Genomic DNA, 21,118 nt, shown 5'->3' on the forward strand with positions numbered 1-21,118 from the left:
CCAGGCTTCAGCGAAAGCCTGCATTCGCCCCATAGGACGCACACACATTTCCCCTTCATTTTTGGAGGGGGGAAAGTGCATCCTATAGGGCGAAAAATACGGTACTTTCAATATTATTTTCATTCTGCTCCATGTTTGTTTTAATCGAAGCAGGTTTTCAAACTGCCAAATTCTGCACACATCGTCAAAATTCAGAGCTCGTACAGTAATCACGGAATATATGCACAGCTTTGTTATCAGATCAACAGGCCTACCTACCCTCCCTCTCTTACTCCTACTCTAAGACTTAGTTGGCTACAACCCTAGAAGATTTATGATGCAGTGACATCTATGGCTTAATGCACAAATACACTAGAGAACTTTTCAAGTTTAGGTTATTAAGTTTCCTTTCAGTTGATGCATAACACTTTCTTCTGACAGCAACCAGGTTTCATTCATTCCCAAGATGGTCTAAATATAGAACAACTATATTGCTATTAGTGAAGGTACTGGGCCAGCTTGGAGGCAACATTCCAGGCTTCATAAGCAATGGTTTATTAATCTAGGAACAAACATAAAGTCTCACACTCCTTGCTTGCCAGTCGCTTTGTAGGTCAGCTTCAGTGCAGAGAGCCCAATTTGTTTTAAAACAGAATTCTCCCTCATGTTCAGAACAGGAACTGTGTCTCAATGCTAAGCAGGAACTCCAAGCCAGAGCTAGTGCCCAGGCCCAATGCTTGCTTCCGGCACAAGAAACCATGGTTTATGAAGCCTGGAATTATATGCCCACCCAATGCCAAACCATAGTTTGTGCTTCAGAATGTACAGGCAATCCACCATTCAGAGCTGCTCCTCTGCTCCAATTTCCTATATGCTCACAACTTACAACTCAACATGCCGTGCCCTTTGGAGATGGAGTAGCAGCTTGTAACTACAGTTTGTTAAATCACACCAAACCACAGTTAGCAGAAACTATGGTTTCCCAACTTGCTGCAAATCATGGTTTGTCAATTCAGATATTACTTGGATTTATAGTTTAGCATGGTATCTCAATAAAGCTGATGCCTTGACTTTTCCCATTTTTAAAAAATTAAAAAGCAGCAACCATGCAGTTTTCTACCACCCCACCCCCATGGGCAGCTGAACCATTAAAGAACCAAGAGAGGAAAATGAATATGGCACATTTCTTCTTTGTTCTGGACATATCAAACAAACAAATAAGAGAAGCTCCATTTTCATCCAGTTCCCCCTTCCAAAACAACTTACTTGTATCGTACTCTCTCATCCACGTCCCCAGGGGGCTCCTCTGTCACGCAGGTGACCAGTGCTTCCATGTGCTCAGGCTGAACCAGGAAGTCCACCAGCTTGCGGTTGACCACCTTGCATTCCTGTAGCACATCCTCTTCATCCAGAAGTTCAAAAAGGGTCACGTTGCCACGCTCCAAGAGGGTGTCAATATGAGAGGTCGTGTGGAGGTCAAACTTCCAGAACATGGCTTGCTGCGGAGGATGGAAAATGAACAGAGGGGCCAATTGAAAACCAACCAACCAACAATGGGATGGGAGATAAGCACATGCAACACAAGCTAGCAAGTGCAAGTCTCCTAAAGTAATCATGCATACAACTGTCCTGTACTATTTTCCTAGAAAAAGTGGTGCCGGAACTCACCACGAACACCTCCCTTGTTCTCTTATAATGACAATGGTGCCCACCTGAGTTTCAGCAAGTTCCTGCTGGAAAAAAGCCCTGCAACTGCACCTTCTTAATTCGAAACAATCCTTGAACAAAAGGTGAGGATCAGAGCCTAGCATAAAACTGTTCCCAATTGAAAACTCAATGGCATAGAGACAGCCATTGTTCGCAGGAAGGGAACAGCAATAACTGAGAGGATAGGGACATCATGGGAAAATCAATGGGACAGGTATAAACATAACAAGGTAGACTGGGTGGCTCAGTGATAAAGCCTGTGGACTTGACTTGTGCTAGATATAAGAGAAACAAGGAGGAAGGTGGCCTGGGGTGGAGCCAGCACATCCTGAGGTTCAGCCAGGTTGCGCATGTCAGCGTAGTAGTGCCATCCATGCTTTTGGGAGTCCAACTCCTAGCAGCTCAAGTCAGCATGGCCAATTGCCAAGGATAGTGGGAGCATCTTGGGGGCACCATGTTGGCCACCGCCAATTTAGGGATGAGAACATTTGGCTCAAACTAGCACACCACACTACAAAAGGAAAACCAGATGTTGAAATAAGTACTAATAGAAATGAGTTCAGAGGAAGGTAAAGCAAAACGGCCAAGATCTAAGAGCTTATAAGCCATCCAACAGAATTCATTAAAGGCCAGCCGAACAGGAATGGAGGAATGTAGAGGACTCCATTGGGGCCTCAAATTAAGCTGGAGCTGTGTGTGCGCCAGTGAGAAGCAAAAAAGGAATAGCAGATGCAGAGGGAGTTGTAACCTGAGCTAAGATGCTAAGTGTCCAGTAAGGCCAAGTCTGGTGGGAATCAGAATCAGAATTTATACTAGGACTAACAAACTGGTCTCTTGCATCTGCTGCATTCCTTACTGTTTTTGCTTTGGGTATGCTCTACAAGTGAACATGCAGAAATCAGTAGATTGGAGTAGCTAGCTCCTTGCTGGCAGTGGAAGAAAAATCTAACAGGCTCTCTCATACTCTTTCTGGATTCTGATGAAGAAAACAGAAACTCTTTCTGAAACCTATTCTTAACCAGCCATCATGGGATTATGGGGTTTTACAGGTGCCACAAATCTACCAAGGTCTTGACTGATAAGGAGGAAGGCACTAACTTCCTCAGCATCCTAGCTCTGACTGGAACTTCAACCTGTCCTGTAGTTGGAGAATTTCTGCTTTAAACCCATGAAGACTGGGAGTATGACAGAGTGACTGAAGAGAAGCAGATGGGCTGGTTTCCCCACCCCTTTTCAATGCATGCTTTTGGCCAAGTATGGATTACTAACAACAAGCAAAAGCCAAAAGGGTAGTAGTCATATTGTGAAGTAACTAACATACAAGCAGTAATGATCTCATGAGTGCACAAATGACACTATCTTCCGTGCCATCGTTTCTAATGGATGTTTTGCAGGTTTCCCTAACTACAGCTGCAATCCAAAGCGGCAAAAAGATTCTCTGTATCATCAGCGAGGGAGGGGAAAAACCAGAGAGAAACAAATAGTAACTTGGAGACGCCCCGCTTCCCTTTTCAACCCTGTTGCCACCACAACTGCAAAGGCCAAAAGTTTTCAGTCGGTTTCCAAGCAACCTTGACACAAGGCTTTTGCAATATAGCAGCACAGGCAGCCTGGCTCTGACCGCAGTCCTCAGATCAACTCAGAGAGACTGGTGTTCAGCACAAGCTGCCAACACACATGGGTGGAGAGGGAGGGGGCAAAGAGAGGAGAAAGGTGGAGGCCGGGTTTGTGAAGTTCAGCCCTTTATTTTACAATACCTAGGCTCAGAAGGAGGTCACAAAAAAGTCTGCGAATTGACTTAACTACCCACAACTCATTTACCCTTGCAACAACCATGTGAGGTAGGTTGGTTATTTGTTTAACACATTTATGTAACCCCTTGTATCAGAATTCCAAGAAAGATTGTGCGCAATCTCCAACAGAATATAAAAACACTTGGGAGAGTTTAGCTGTTTTTATAAATATTAGACACAAGACACAATTAAGTTGCCCAAAGCAACCCACCAACCACTAAACCAGAGTTCAGTTCCCATGGTTCGCTCCACACCATTTGTCTTATCCGTTACATTCAAGTCACAGTGCTGTACAGCATGTGGCATTTCAAACAAGACCCAGTCTCTGGTCCCAGGTCTCTTCTTCAAAAAAGCAAATTCCTAGTTCTCACGGCATCTGAGGAAGACAAACCCCCACAAGGGATACCACTGTTACCACCTTGCCTTGCTTCTGTCAGCTAGAGCTGACAGAACTTTAGCACTTCTTATTCAAACCTATCAGATCCCAGCCCTTCTTTGACAAATGCCACCTTTAGCCCAGGTGTCAGGTGTGCATGCAGGAGCCAGGCCCTGAGACAAATAGGACTTTGCAGGACTGGGGCCTTCCTAAGTTTGTTCTGAAGAGGCAAGGCGCGGCCACACAGGTGAGGCCGATTAGTAACTCACAGCACCTGGTGGCAAGAGCCAGGAAGAGACGTAAGGTCAGCATTTTCCCTTTGGCTCTTTGCCACAGCAACACATTCCCTGCCTTGCTTCTTGATCCTCAGACCCCTGACTTTGTGACTCCTTGCTCCTTGCTCCTCGGACCCTTGGCTTCTTGACTCCCGGTTTTCTGACCCTCAGAACCCTCCTGGCTTCCTGACTCCTGGACCCCCATTCCTGCTTCCACCCCACCATCTTTCCCCCGGTCCTGACGTCCCCTGCCGGGACTTCAATCGCCCGTGAACCGGACTGTGACCCCAGGAAAGGATTAGGCCAGGGGTCGGCAACCTAAGGCCCATGGGCCACAAGCGGCTCACGGAGGTCGTTTAACAGGCCCCCGAGCCGAGCCGCCTGCTTGGCGAGTCCCCACGTGCTCCGCTAAACCGGGGCAACACGGCGACTCGCTTCTGCGACACCAGAAATCGCGTCTGCACAGATGCCGGAAATCGCAGGCGCACATGCTCGCACAATGCAGCCCACAGAGGGATCTCCGCTGGAGTGAACCGGCCCAGGTGAGGTAAACCTTGCTAACCCCTGGATTAGGCCACTGATTTCAAACATTTTAAGGGACATGCACCAACCAATGCAGGCGCACCCCCTCACAACTGCCATACTCAGTTGTGAAGCGAAGCCCTCAACTTATCTGCTTAACTATATGCCTGTTGTCCATATAGCAAGGCTGGCTGTGAAGAGCATGGGTGGGCAAGCCCTGCCACGTATTTTAAGAATCTGTCCCAACATGTAAGCACCTGGAATTTTCCCAATCCTGTTTAGAGTGGAAGGCAAGAATGGGGGGGGGGGGATCATTTCAGGTTCTTGGCATTCAGCACTAAATTTGAAGAAACTAGCCCTGTCTCAACTCTTTTCTTGAAGTGGGAGGCACGAACCACATGCAAGTATTTTCAATATCTAGGCACCAGCATCAAGTTTTTAGGACCCCAGGCTTTGATACATTAGCTATTTTCTTTCTTATTATCAAAGGCGGGGGAGATGCACATACACAAACCATGACACCCAGGAGGCTGGAACAAGTGAGGCCTTTGGTCTGATTCAACAGTGCTCTTTATGTTGCCAAGCCGCTCTTTGCTCCAGCGGTGCCTAATCAGGCAGTTTGAGAAGCGCCTTTAATGCAATTGCTCAGGGCCTTGAATGAAAGGGAATCTCCCACTATCTGTCATGCAATAGCTCCAGAAGGCGCAGCCTGACTCCACTCGCTCAGGGAAATGGCAAAGAGGCTCCCCTAAACACAAGGGGAAAGCAGCTTGTACGTCAGCCTTGCTGTAATTTAACAAACAGGAGATTTGCTCTCTTAATTCCTCTCTTCATCAGGCTTGCTTGAAAACTGAAGAAAAAGTAAAAAAACAACCAAAAACCCACATCTTTGTGAAAAGAAAGAAAGAAAGAAAGAAAAAAGATTTAACTATTTTGGAAAATCCCTAGTGATTTGCAAGAGAAATCTCCTCTGAGCCAAGCCAAGAGAGAAGATTAAAAGCATGTGCTTAACAGAAGAGCGAAAGATTAAGCTACATTTTATGCAATTCAGGTCTCAAGTGATTATGATAGAGAAAACTTCCCCACCCCCAGACACCTGTTCCAGAACCACTTTTGGTACTTTACTAGGGTACTAGGGTATAGCATAATTGGGTCTACCCACAGAACCACCAACCTTTACCCAAACTGACTTTGAAAACTTGCTAGGTATCTCCAAGCTCTGCTAATGTTGCACTGCCTCCTCTAATAGGTTTTGTGAAGATGTTATGGAAGATGGCATGACTCCTTCCAATCTACCTTCCTTTATATCTCCAGGCTGAAAATATTCTTACATCTTAATGATTTCCCCCTCTTACTTTGGCTGCTTGCACATTTATAAGCCCATTCCTCCAATAAGGTCAGTCAATTTGTAATCCAATTAACACAGTGCCTGTTTAACAAGGCATGAAAAAGACTTTGCTACTTGTGAGCAGTATTTAAGGTCCTGCGTTTAGAAGTTCAGGTTGGTGAGGAGGTTCTACCATCTTCCTTTCAGCCGTGGAAAATGAGGGAAGGAGAACAAAAATCTGGAAGGCTGGGGGCAGTTTTCTTCCACTATTCTTAAACACACACACAAGTGTAGCAAGGAAGACCTCTGCAGCAGCATGAATAGAAGAAAGAAATCTGCCAGAGAAAAGATTTTGCTTTAAGAAAGAATCTGCACTTTTCTGGGTTATCTTAGACTTGCATGTTTGTCTTCACTGACCAAATATATTACTGTCTTAGATGGACCTCTGAAAACAAAGGGATGGTCTGTCCAGAAAATTCCCAGCAGGAGAGGACACAGTTGGGATTATTTGCAGGAGAACTTGATCAGGTACAAAAGTCGGGGTTGTGTGTGTGTGTGTGTGTGTGTGTGTGTGTGTGTTTTTAAAGACAACAATGAGCCGGTTCTCATGTAACACCAAGCCACGGCTTGGCCGTCCTTAGGATTGCAAACTGCTTCCTCCCCTTATGCACTCTGATTTGGCACCATGTCTGAATTGAGCCAGAAGCAAGGAGAAGACCTGCTTAAACCCTGTTCTCACCAGCTGGTTTCTCACACTAGGATAGTTCAGATGTAGAAACAAAGTCAGTTTAGCTACCAGTTCTCACCCTTGGGGCCAGATGCCTCCTTTATCCTGTCCTCCTCACACGCTCAGATTCTCCCCACTCACCACAAAATCTTGGTTCATATTTGTGGTTTGAAGGAAAAAAAGTGAACCATAGTTTGCCCATTCAGTGGAAATGTTTTGCAAGCTACAGTTTGCATGAACCAAGTAGTCAGGGAAAGAACCCACACATGTGATGGGTGGTAGTGAAGGGAAAAGGGGACCATATGGAATGATTTGGCCAGTCAGTCATTACACCTGAGAAATCCCAATATCAGAAGCCAGCTATTAAGAATAGGAATTAGGTGTACATGATCCATGCTTCTTACTGAATTCAGGCATCTTGACAAACCATAGTTAAGGAAGCTGAACCATAGCTGAATGCTGAGAGGACAAAGCAAAAGCCAATAAGGAATTCAGAACCATGCTGGAATATATAAGGATATATAGCAATGTCTTCCAGCCCGCTACTATCTACTAAGATTGGCAGCAGAGAAATGTCTTCCAGTACCAGAGATGGCACAGACCCATATAACCAACGTGCTTAAGTCTAATTCATGCATGAAGGGATTGACAGTAGAGTAAGCTGGCCTGTCAGGCTTAGCTCACCTTGGGAGGAACTAGGTAATCAAGCCTTTGCTCCCCTTCAGTCCAACTGATGAACTCAGCATATGAGGTCTGAGCTGGTTGTTCCAGTTCAGACCGGATGGCTCTCACAAGCCACTCTTGAGTTACTATACCAATAATTAAGAAACTTTAACCACTTTGGAATGAAATCAAGCTTTACTGTTGGTGTAATTTTTCTGAATACTGTATGGAGAAGCACATTAATCTGTCCTTTAGAGAATTTGTAAGTAAACAATTTTTAACTTACCAAATGTGTGGTCTTTTTCTATGCTGGGGAAGAGGGTAGTTTTGGAACACACAAGATCATATTTTAAAGGTATAACAGGTTATATTTCCATGCTTTACTTTGCTGCATATTTTGTGATTTTAAATCTCAGCTGGGGTTCTTTCACCAAAAAGTACCCACTCCAAATCTGGATCTTGGAGTCCAGGAATTCTCCTTATTTACCTATACTTTTCCCTTGCAACCAACATTCTTTTTATAGTTCATGGCAAATCAGTAGCCTGAAATATATGTGAGACGGTGTATTGGCCAACATTATTATGGACTTGTAAACCTGTGCTCTTACTTTGACTACTGCTTTATCATGGGGCTGTATCCCAACTAAAGCAAGTCATACTTACCGTATTTTTCGTCCCATAGGACACTCCATCCCATAGGACGCACCTAGTTTTTTGGGGGGGAAATAAAGGAAATTCCCCCCCCCCATTTCCCCCCCAAAACCAGGTCGGGGAAACCAAACCAGGTTGGGGAACAGCGGTATGGCGGCGCTGCGCCTCCCCGCTGTCCCCCGAGCTTGTGGGGCTGGCCGATGTCTGCCCGGCACGCGGGGCGCTCTGCTTCAGGGCGCCCCGGGCAGCAGGCTGCTGTCCGCAGCCTAGGGAGCCCTGTGGGAACTCCAGCGGGCTCCCCAGGCTTGCTGATAGCTTCCTGAAGCCTGGAGAGCGAGAGGGGTCAGTGCGCACCGACCCCTCTCGCTTTCCAAGCTTCAGCAAAAGCCTGTATTCGCCCCATAGGACGCACACAAATTTCCCCTTCATTTTTGGAGGGGGAAAAGTGCGTCCTATAGGGCGAAAAATACGGTAGGTCCCGTTTGCATCAATGTGAAAAAATTAGCCATGTGTAATTTGGTTCCTACTGACCTCAATGGGATCCAGCTGCAACTAGCAGTCTGGATCCAACCCACTATCTACCTTGTTTAGATTATGACATACTGTAATGGGAAGTGATGGGAGGAAAGGCTTATCCCCCCCCTCCACACACAAACATTGAAAGTTCATAACCAATACAGGGAAGCAATTCAGTCCTCTTTTCTGCATTTGTTTTCTGGTTTTAAAATCTCCCTGAAGCAGTCCATTTAATCCTGCATTCGCTCGTGCTGAAAAATGGAAAAACAATCCCACCCTCAGGGTATGGAAACACACTTCAGCTTGTCGTGCTCAGGAATAGAGTAGCAAGAACCAGACAGTGCTGCAAGATTAAGGAATAACTGGCTCTATACCTTTAGTAGCTGTGCCAAACCTTGAGAAACCAAATCAGGTCAGGCATGTAAGGTTAGATTCAGCAACTGTACCTTTTTGTGAGAGACCAATAAAAGAGGAATGGAACTCTTGAGACAGCCATCCCAGTAACTTTACTCAAATTAAAACAAGCTAACAGCCATCTTCTTGGTGGACTGGAACAAGTCGATTCCAAGGCTGTATCCAGTGGGCTGTAGCCCAAGAGATTTTGGGGTGGTGGTTTTTTTGATTTGTTTTGTTTTGGCTGACTATTAAAGCTTTATTTCAAAAACTGATCCTTATCTTTTAATGTCTCTGTAAGCTTTTTTTATACAACACTGGATGTTTTGTTTTATTTTAGTAATGGCGGTCTTTTAAATAAAAATCTCTTAACCATGATAACCAAAATACTATTTAACTTATCAGTATAATAAAACAAATCAGCAGCAGTAAGATAAGGAACAGTATGTGTACCTTTTACAACAGGGGTGGGGAACTATCCCCCTCATGGCTAGCCTTCCAGGGGCCAGTAATGGGCAGGGCCACTGCAAAATACTCAGGGAGGGGGCACCCCAACATTCTCAACCCCCCCCCAAAGTTTTGAAGATCACTTCCTGATTTGGTACTTAGGTCTGAAAACAGCCTCCTACTGGAGCTAATGGGACTCAGCACACAGGAAGGGTTGTTCCTTCCCTCCCTAGATGTAACTCCCACATATATTGCAATTAGGCTTGAAAACAGCTTTCCATTGGAACTGATGGGAGAGACTGTTTTCAGGCCTAACTGTTGTGGGGTATATGAGCAAGTTGCATGTGGCTCAGGGCCAGAGTTTCCCTGCCCCTGAGCTGCAGAAATCAGAATACTGAATCAAGAAGCTTTCCCTTTCAAATTTATAAGAACGTTATATACTATTATTTGTATATCGTACTACAGTTTACCAGATTAAAACCACGGCAATCCCACCCCACCCCCCAAAGTTCTGAGTGGCCACTGCAAATATGTGCAGCTCTGTCGGAGCTTCAGCTTGGTTGAACAACAGAAATACGATTTTAACTTGATCCTTGGAATTGGAAGTGCCTTGGAACAGGTTAAAAATGATTCCCCCCCCCCCCACTTTGATTCTGACAACAAAGAAAAATGCAGTGAACTACGACACAAAGTCTTCTCCCGTAGTGGCACAGAAGCACTGTTTGTTCTACTGGCATTTTTCAGTTAAGTAATACCTAAGCTGTGCTCTGTATGATTCTAAATAAAGGCTCAGTCACTCCACATTCATGCCCCTGTTCCAAGTGCTACATTTTTTTGCAGGGCAACAAGCTAGAGAGTTCGTAAAAATATTAAGGACTAGATTTCAACAGGAGGAACTATTATCGACAGGCATTTTCACAGCCCTGCTTTTTTTGAGCTTCTGATGATAATTAAACAGATAATGGCACTTGCTTAAAGATGTTTATATGTCCATAATTCATCCTTGTCCTTATTCAGCTTACCAATATCAAGGTAAGAGAAAACTGGCTCTTTAAAATATTTTATATTTCACCTTGCAATGCATAATTTCCGAGATGACTTGCAAACATGTGTTACAATCACCACAAAACCATTAATAAAAATGAAGGTGGCATCTCTTCTTCTCCAGGAGGTTGCTGCGATTCCACAAAATACACTTGCCTCTTGACACCAAGTTTGGCAGAAGGCCCGTATGGTACTGATATAAGTAGATTACGGTTAACAAACAGGTCTTTGTGGTATTTGGTAGCAATACTTCAAACAAAGGTTTTAGACAAAACAAAGACATTTGGTTGCCAAGAACAACCTACTGCTAATTTTCCAGGCAACTTATTGGGGAGCAAACTCAGGGTTTGATCAAAAGGGATTCTAACACCACATGACAGGTTCCTGGGCCAAGTGACAAGATTTGTCAAACCCACATTCTAACTTCCCATTTTTTTAAACAAAACCACCACATTACAGGTTGTGTTTAGATTTAGCTACTAGGCGATATCATTAAAAGGCAGGGCAAGGGCATTCCTTATAGTTCTCTTCTCATCAGTACAACCACCTGAAGATTGCTGCTGTTAGGACTGCTCATACCAGGTACACAACTATCCCAACTAGTAGTATGGTCCGCAAATAATAATATCTTGGAGGTCCCGGGCCTCAAGGAGGTTAAACTAGCCTCAACCAGGGTCGAGGCCTTTTCGGCTTTGGCCCCAGCCTGGTGGAGCATGCTATGGCAGGAGACCAGGGCCCTGTGGGACTTGACATCTTTCCGCAGGGCCTGCAAGACGGAGTTGTTCTGCCTGGCCTTCGGTCTGGGCCCAGTTTAACCCCCCTCTATGGGACCCTGTGAGTTCCCTCTTTGGGGCTTTTATGAGCTCATGTGGGACTAACATGGATAGCTGGCCCTGATGAATACTTGAGGTTCCTGACCCCTATGGCTCTAATTTAATTTTTAAGCTGTATTTTAATGAATTGTTTGATTGTGTTTTAATGTATTTGATATTTGACGTTAGCCCGGTCTTGGCCAGGGAGGGCGGGGTATAAATAAAAATTTACTTACTAGAATCAAAAGTAAGTTACCCACACAATTAAAAAAAAACCTTCTTTGCCAAGTTAGCTCACAGTGCTCCATTTGTATGCTTTATTCTGAACCTAATATTTTGTTTTTAAATGAAGAGCAGTAGCAAGTGGTATGAGGAGTGGCAAGGGTGGGGGAATCTGACTGGAGGCCATGGGAGGGGACACAGCCACACAGGAATAAAGTATCTGCCAAACAAGAGAGGATCACATCCCTTGCTTGTTGTCAAAAGTCTTCCCTGGCTATTAGGTCTAGAAACCTCTTTATTAAAATAAAAAGGTTGAAATTGCCAGGAATCGCTACCAAAATCAGGTTATATGAACACCAGAAGACAAAGAGCCCTATTTTACTAATGGGAAACAAGAAGATTATGGCTTTCAGCAAGGAACTATTTGTTATACAGGTTTTAATTTAGCACGCTCACGCTACACATATACACATCCACAGCTCAGTGATTCAAATTTCTTAATTTTTTTCTTCCGTCATACTCCAAAACCGTTTCTTGCATTTCTCATTTGTGCACTGGCACATGCCCTATGATGTATACAAAAAATGGCATTCATATTTCCAGGACACTTACGGTATTTACTTTCTCATTCTCAAACTTGCTCATTGCGCCAGAGTGCAGCCTAGATGATTTTCTGGCCCCACCCTCAGCTAGCGGGATCAGCCAAGGTCACTTGCACAACTCCACTAACGCTTGGCCAACTGGTCACAATTCCTTAATGAGCCCTTTGTAAACCTTTGTAAGTGGCTGGCTAAAAAGCCAGCTTGAATGGCCGTAGAAGCAGAGTCACCAGGGTTCAGCTGAGGTGGAAGAGAGGCTTGTGTTGGGTCTCAAATTCACCAGAAACTCAAGCAAGCATCAGCCACGGTGTCACAAGCAGTTAATGATCATCGCTAAAGCATGCCAAGAATTAGGGCTTGCGCAGAATGAATAGGGACAGTAGATAGGTGTGCTAGGAAATTGAAAAAGACAACACAGAATTGGGCAAATTGCAAGGCTTAGCCAGTGTCTAATGCCTAACCATGGATAGTAGGGCTTGAGAACAAGTGGGGAATACTGTACGTGGTTCTCCAGATCACTCCCATCATCTCTGATCATTGGTCATGCTGCCTGGAGCTGATGGGGCAGGCGGGGGGGGGGGGGTTGTCCAACAACATCTGGTGGGCCAGAGATCCCACAGCCCTGGATTACAGCTTGGGCCTGGGATTTAAAAGACACAGGAGATGCTGACCAGAACTTCAGGGGAAATGGGAGGAAGGGCAAAGACTAAAGAATGTATTCAGCCTAAAGGAGCCAAAAGGGATAACCCGTGCATGCAGAGACTACTCTCTACTAATGGATTGAGAGGGAAGTAAAAACTTATGAGAACCAAGAATATTTCAAATAGGCAGAACTCCACTTGTTATGAAAGAGTAAGCTGGCCCAATCATGCCACACAATGTGGCAACTTCTCGGTAGCAAATTATGGAACTCCCTCCCTAAGCATTTTCACCTAGCACCTTCTTTACCACCTCTTAGGGGCCAAGCAAAGTCCACCCTATTCTCCCAGGCTTTTAATTGTATTTAATTGCTGTTTAAGATAATTGAGCCTCCTTTGGTTGCTTGACTGTTTTAAAATAATTATTGCTTTTATTATAATCTTCCACTTCTGTTATTATGCTTTATCTTTATTTTGTTAGCCTTATTGAGGCATTTGCAAATAAGGCAGATTTTAAATACTCACAAAAAAGTAAGGTTGGGCAGGACTCCCTGCTAAAAGTATGCAGGGCAACATTTTTCAACACACATGACCCTTGTCACAGTATAGCAGAAGGTGGTCTCTTTTACAAGCCTCCAGTTTCACTATTGGCAAAGAGTTTAAGGCCATGTGCTTCCTCTACTAGGATCAAGAGGTCTTGCTCTCTGCTAGCACAGTCACCTCACATATACCTCAGATCATTTCCACAGTCATGGAGACTATTTTGCTCATCATCGTTCACTAGCCGAGAGATGACCCTCAATCCCTGGTTGAACCCCACCCGCCCGTTCTTACATTACCCTTCCTAAACCCACTCTATTACCTAGTCTTGATTTATGAACTTCAGTATGAGCAAACGCCTGTCAACTCCAGAGAACCTACACTTTGGAGTGTGATAGTTATAGCACACCCCCCCCAGCAGGAACTCTTGCCCCTCAGCAGTTATAGTTAAGGCTTTCCTAGAGGGGGGGGGACACCCAGAGCCAATGGGAAACCTGCTGAGAGAGGGGATGGGTGTGTTTTTGAAAGAATGCATTGAACACCCACGCAGGAGACCCAAGACAGATATGCCCAGCTTTATCATGCTACTACAGTCTCAAATACCTTGGCTCCTAAACAAATCAACTCCTGGAAGTGAGTGTTTCGATTTTTGGAAGCCGAACATGCAGCGCAGGACCTTCCTGCAGCCAATCTAAGGCCACGCTTTGGTTTCTGAATGTTTTGGAAGTCGAACGGACTTCCAGAACGGATTCTGTTTGACTTCCAAGGTATGACTGTATAGCCATTGTCAGTCAGGAACTCTGAAATGCTGCAGTGCTTTTTTTACAGTGTGTCCTCCCCAGCACACCCTATCCGTTTCAGTCCAGCTATGCCACACACTCTTACTCAAACTGCATGCACGCACAAGCATGTTGAAATATGTACACAGCACTAGGCCCGAGACCACAAACTGCCTTAAAAACCCCCGATAAAAACTCAACACGCTTGCCAAATTCTATAATCAGAAAACCTGAATTCCACATTCTAAATTTATGACTAGGTGAGTAGGGGAGAGACCCAGGTTAGATTTTCTGATTCAGATTGTTGAGTACTGGGTTTGGCAATAATTGGAGTGTCTCACAGCAACAGTGAAAAGAAAAGTGCAATTTCTGTATGTGGGGCAGGGGGAAGAAAGCAATTAAGGTTACAGAGACATGCCCTACCTCCTGGACAAAAGGAAGCAAACCCAAATAATTTATTTCTGTTTTCCAAGTCTTTTGGTAGACCTACCTCTTACATTTTTAGGCTTTTCTTCATTTGCAGTGATGGCACATATATACAGAATAATAAGTGAACAAACAGGAATGAGTAAGAATAAATGCTTCCTTGAGATTCCGACATTGCAGGGGTTTGGACTGGATTACCTTTTGGCTCCCTTCCAACTCTACATTTCTATGATTCTATGTTGGGATCCCTTCTGAGAACCAGTAAGCTAGAAAGGAATGTTGGCATGGGCTGGTGAGCACAAGATGGCATGATGGGTTGGGAAGGACAAGTTGGATTTGGAGCTCCATGTGAGAAGGAAACAAGAGTAGAGCCATTTTTTAATAAAGAGCCTAACTAAAAATATATCTTGAGGACATAAGAGAAGCTATGCTGTATCAGACCCAGTATCCATCCAGGTCCAGGACAACAGTAGCAAACCAGATCCTTTCAAGAAACCCAAAAGCAGAACATGTAGGCACCAAATTATCCCTGTCTGCATGCTTACTGACACTCAAAGAACTCCAGAAAATTGACACAGCAGAACTTTCCTTTGCAGAAATCCCTCAGCATGTCTTGTTCTTTTACATGTTTAATAATTCCAGCTTTAATCATGATTTCTACCAATTTATGCAGGCCAGAAACTAACAGACCTGCAATTTCCTGCTCCCCAATGCATCCTTTAAAAAAAGATTTAAAAAAAGATGTTAAGAATCCAAAGTGATATAAGGGAGCTGTTAAAGCAAAATCCACAAAAAGAAGGGGCTTCTGAAATGATAAGGCCCACACCAAGAAATGGTGTTGCACTGAAACCATTTAATCATAAGATCTAAAAATCTGCTAGCCAACTGAAGCTAGTCAAAACTGAAGCCAAGGTTCTTTTGATTCCATAAGCAACTGGTTCACTGAACCCAGGTCAGGATACCCTACTTAGGGAAACACTAGGTTCAGCTAACTACTGCCGTATTGTAAAACTCAATTTGGAAGAGCTACTCTCACCACAGTATATACAATACAAAGACACAGAACCTGTTCTGGTCTCAGGGCGTCTTACCCATAGAGCAGTGGTTCTCAACCTGTAGGTCCCCAGATGTTGTTGGACTACAACTCCCATCATCCCTAAGCTCTGACCTTGGTAGCTAGGGGTGATGGGAGTTGTAGTTCAACAGCATCTAATAAATAGCAGTCTAATAAATATAATGATTATATTTGTAGTACAGTAGTAGTACTGGCAACAGTGATAGTAGTAAAACTGTTGACTATTTTACCTTGGGCAACTAGATGAGACGCAAAACGGAATGGCCCACCTCTCAATCCCTGCCTTCCCTTCCTTCCCTTCTTTCCTCCTATCCTTTACAGCAGGGCTGGGGAACCTGTGGCAATCCAGATGTTGTTGGACTACAACTCCTATTGTTCTTGACCATTGGGCCATGTTGGCTGGGGCTGGTGGGTATTTGACTGTTTTCAGCAATGTCTGGAGGGCCACAGGCATAACAACTCATGCTTTATAGCCACAGGTTGAGAAAGGCTGCCATAGAGGCTAGTGGTGCGGGGCGCCGGGGTGCCACGTTCTGGAGGGCACCAGGGAAGAGACGGAGGCTGGACGCGACGCCTCCCGGCATCAGCTCGCTGCCCTTGCCCATCTCTGCCATGCCGCGCTGAAGCAGCGCCATGCCTGGAGCCTCTGTCTACCATGGCCACCGCGCACAAAGCAGCCAGCTGAGCCGGGAGGTGCCGCGTCCAGCTTCTGCCCGCTTCCTCCAGCAGCACTGTCCTCCCTATAAAACTCTGGGAAACCGGGGGGGGGGGGGCAGAGGGAGCGTTGCACCATGGTGCCAGATATGCTTAAGACTGTCTGGTCTCTGCCCCACTTTTCCACCTACAGAGCTGTCCATAGTACCAAGCAGATGCACAGGATAGTTGATGTGGTACCCTCCAGATGCTGATGTCTCCAAACCCCATCACCTCTTATCACTGTCCATACTGACTGGGGCTGATGAAACATTCAAAGAGCACCACACTGGCTACTCCTGTGCTAGAGCAGCAGCTTTCAAACTTCCTATGTTTGAGAAACCTTTCCACCTCAACTAGCCTTCCAAGAAATTCTTGTTCATTTCCCACAAAATCATCGACCTGGTGCGGAGCACTCTGGGATCTGTTCTAAGATGCCTACTTGATGGGAGTCACCTCTGAATTAACCAAGAATATGCAGCACATACTATGTAATCCATGCTGTCAGGAACGACCAATGGTGCTGAGAAAGCTAACTACAAAAATTTATCAATCATTACTTGCCCCTAACTAGTAACCAAGAAACCTGAAAACTACAGCAAGATAGCCTTTGAAACATGGTTAAAGTGTCTAGTCCACAAATTTATACTGCATACTCATGCCTATGTTAACCTTTTGTGGATGTGGGTGGCCTCAAAATATGAGAACTGATTCTACACCAATTTTTAAAATATTCCCCTGCCTGGTTGTATGGAGGCAGTTCTTAAGCTTCCCCCAGGTTGCTGTGATTATTTGCAATTGGAGTATTTACTCTCCAGTTATTGTGAACCTCAGCTATTACATTTTAGCACAGTACATTTCTGGTAAAATGCAAGTATTGACATCTGTTCAATTACAGGCTGTACCTATACATGCACAAACACTCATACTCAACACACCAAGGCCTTCTGATCATTTAAAAATTATGTAGATTCTTTCATTGCCCATTTTGGATTCATCCTCCAAGTTCTTTCCAAATTCCCAATTCTTATGCAACCTGAAGAGAAGTTTCTCATTTAATAGGATCATCTCTTAAGTATTTGTTTGCTTTGTTTTTTATGGCATTATGCATTTCTCTATTCATTTCTATTTAGTTTTTTAATGTGTTGTACATCAGCTGGAGACACTGGAGTAGCAAGCAACTGACCAGTCTAATAAATATCATGATTATATTTGTAGCACAGTAGTAGTATCGGCAACAGTGATAGTAGTAAAACTGTTGACCATTTTACCTTGGGCAACTAGATGAGACGCAAAACGGAACGGCCCACCTCTCAATCCCTGCTTTCCCTTCCTTCCTGCTACAATCCTATACTTTACAGCAGGGCTGGGGAACCTGTGGCAATTCAAATGTTGTTGGACTACAACTCCTATTGTTCTTCACCATTGGGCCATGTTGGCTGGGGCTGGTGGTTATCAGCAATGTCTGGAGGGCTACAGGCATAACAACCCATGTTTTTTAGCCAGATCTGTACTGCATTCCCACCACCAATGAAACAAAGTGTAGTGCTACTGCTGCCAGAAGTCAGACAGAGAAGCAAGAATTCTAGCTGCCACAGCACAGTGGTTCTTTGGCAGGGAAGAGCTAATTGCATCATCTGTGACAGCCCCTAAGTTGTAGAACTCCCTTCCCACATAGGTGGCACCTTCATTACAGAGTTTGCAGTGATGGCTGAAGATACACCTCTATAACCTGGCTTTTGACACTTGAGGTGTATAGTTTCAGGACTCACCTTATTTTTGTGGTTGTTAAATTGTTCTTAATTTTATAAATGTTGTAATCCACTCTGGGACCTTAGGGTGAAGGGCGGGTCACCATCGTACAAGTGAACTACACTTGTTTCATTGTGGGAAGATACCAAAATTAAGCAGGGCAAACCCTGCTTTTCCACCAAGCAAAACAACTGTGGCTTCTCATTGAGTGCTCCTGTATGACACACATTTGTCACAGCTATCCATCACTTTTTAAGGTGACCATAAAAAAAAGTCAAAGAGGACCGCAGTGCCCCATGGGTGGTCCAAAATATTTAGTGAAGGTGTGTTCCTGAAAGACCCAAGATTCCTTACTTGTGTAGACAGGGTATATATCTCAGGAGAACCACCCTAGGATAACATCCATGGTATATTGATTGTATAAACAAGACCCAAGTCAACCCACTCCCACTGTCCTAAAGAGATCCACAGAACTTTTCTCGCAATGATCGGGGGGGGGGGGTTGTATATTGAATGGGCACCTCCTTACACCACAGCTCCATCAAAGCTTAGCAAAAGGTGGCATTTGTCAAAACAACAGCTAATTTACTGTGGCACAATCTCTCATATCTGGCCTGTGCGCAACAAGCCCTTGTCCCTACTGCTGACTGAGCATAGAAGTATACGTTACTCCTGCCCCAGATCATTCCTGCTGCGGGAAATAAATAAGGATTTCAAATCCCAGGCTGTCTGTCAAAAGGTACTAAAAGAAACGCTTTGTTCGAATTTGAAGTCTCTTATTTCAATTACTTCCTTATGTGCTGATTGCAGCAGCAGGATTAGCTTTATGTCTCTTCTGCCAAAGCTGTCAAGGCAAGCTGCAGCTGTACATTTCCTACATTTAACCATGCCTTGCTGTGGATTTTGATCTCTTGCGGTAGGCTTAAAAAACAACCACCAGCAGCTCTAAGATATTGAACTCCCCCAGGTAAAGTAAGAAAAAGGTTGACGTGTTCCCAAGTTTAACCAAGGCACAGAGACAGATGGGTGGAATCCCCTTTTGCCTTTAATAGCAGACAGATCAATGGAAAGGGGACACCGCTGTCATAGACCTTCTGCATATTTTGATCTCACGAATGGACAGCAGCCAAATAAAAACAGAGAAATGAAACAAAGCACTCATATATACACACCTGACCAATCCTTCCAGACTCTGCCCTAAAGTAGGGAAACAGCCAGAGGATGAGAGCAAGGTACAAGGGGAAAGCAAAATATTATTATTCACCCAACACTTCTTAGTGTAACTTTTAGTTGAAGTCAGATCCAAACACTATACAAGCTATAAAGCTTCCCCTTGCTTCACAGCACCCGCCACCAGACTCCTTGGATGCACTTCCCAATTAAGTGCTCCTGTTCTGTGCATTAGAAATGCAAACTTTCAGTTCAGGAGTATCCCAAAATAGGTGCAATCGTTAAGTCAGTTAAACATACCGTATTTTTCGCCCTATAGGACGCACTTTTTCCCCTCCAAAAATGAAGGGGAAATCTGGGTGCGTCCTATGGGGCGAATGCAGGCTTTCACTGAAGCTTGGAGAGCTTAGAGAGCGCACCGACCCCTCTCGCTCTCCAGGCTTCAGGAACACATCCACAGCCTAGGCAGCCCTGCGGGAGATCCCGCAGGGCTGTCTAGGCTGCTATCGCAGCCTGCTTCCCGGAGCGCCGGGCGCGCTGAAAGCAGAATGCCCAGCGCTTCAGGATCGCATCCGCAGCCTAGGCAGCCCTGCGGGAGTTCCTGCAGGGCTGTCTAGGCTGCGGATAGCAGCTTGCTTCCCAGAGCGCTGGGCGCGCTGAAAGCAGAGTGCCCGACGCTTCAGGAACACATCCACAGCCTAGGCAGCCCTGCAGGAGTTCCCGCAGGGCTCCCTACGCTGTGGATAGCAGCCTGCCGCCCGGCGCGAGAGACACCCTGAAGCAGAACGCCCCCCCCCCCGCCGGGCAGACATCTGCAGCGTGTTGGAGCTCTGCGGGAGTTCCCTGCAGGGCTCCCCACGCTGCGGATAGCAGCCTGCCACCCGGCGCGAGGAGCGCCCTGAAGCAGAGCGCCCCCCCCCCCGCTGGGCAGACATCGGCCAGCCCCACAAGCTCGGGGGACAGCAAGGAGGTGCAGCACCGCCATCCCACTGTTCCTCGACCTGGTTCGGTTTCCCCGACCTGGTTTGGGGGGGGGGAATAAAGGGAAAAATTTCCCTTTATTTCCCCCCAAAAAAACTAGGTGCGTCCTATGGGACGGAGCGTCCTATGGGACGAAAAATATGGTATGTATTTTAACAAAAAAGGAAATCCAACATAATGACAATGTGCAAATTCGTGTGAAAGGATATACTCTATATCCGATGGGTAGCATCCAGGCTAATTTAACCATATTTCACTTCCATTTATTTATTTTTGTGGAACTTAAATTATTACTGACTTGCCTTACAGCTAAGTTCAAGTAATTTATGCTGAAATCCTACATGCAGGTAAATACCACTGAACACAATTAGATTCACTTCTGAGTAAACATGTACAGGGTTGTACTGTAAGATTCAACAATGCATGCACATCACATAACACAGTAGGCAAAAGTCACACGTCTCCCCAATATCTGGAGTTGATTCTACGCATGCTTAACCTGCTTACTATTTCAGATCTATATTGCCACTAGATTAAACTAGCATCTCTACTTTTTGGATTATGCGCTGCTGCTATGACTTACTACAATAGCAATTTTTATTATTATAATAACTATTATAACTATATTTATATGCCATCTACCCCCAAGCTCATGGTGGCATACATCTTCCCAGTTTATCCTCGTAAGAACCCTGTGAGATAGGTTAGGCCAGGCATAGGCAAACTAAGCCCTCCAGAGGTTTTGGAACTATAATTCCCATCATCCCTAGCTAACAGGACCAGTGGTCAGAGATGATGTGAACTGTAGTCCCAAAACATCTGAAGGGCCAAGTTTGCCTATGCCTGGGTTAGGCTGAGAGACAGTGACTCGCCACCCAGTGAGCTTCATGGCTGAGTGCTCTCCCAGGTCTTAGTCCAACACTTTAACCACTACACCACATTGGTTCTCAGTGACAGTTTCTGACAGCTGGTGTATTTGCTTAACTAAGAAACTGATGGGGCTACCACTGG

General features: G+C 45.0%; 1 protein-coding gene across 1 annotated transcript in view; it reads right to left on the reverse strand.

Annotated features, from left to right (window-relative positions):
- PPP6R1 (protein phosphatase 6 regulatory subunit 1) overlaps positions 1–21,118 on the reverse strand; it is a 49,517-nt gene that overhangs the window by 25,528 nt on the left and 2,871 nt on the right. Inside the window, exon 2 of the mRNA XM_083409528.1 lies at positions 1,246–1,478. Coding sequence (XP_083265654.1) covers positions 1,246–1,472 — 227 coding nt within the window. The 5' untranslated portion in view covers positions 1,473–1,478. The remainder of the gene's footprint in view (positions 1–1,245; positions 1,479–21,118) is intronic.

This window comes from Podarcis tiliguerta, assembly GCF_965153285.1.
Source record: "Podarcis tiliguerta genome assembly, chromosome: 13".
Taxonomy (NCBI): Eukaryota; Metazoa; Chordata; class Lepidosauria; order Squamata; family Lacertidae; genus Podarcis; species Podarcis tiliguerta.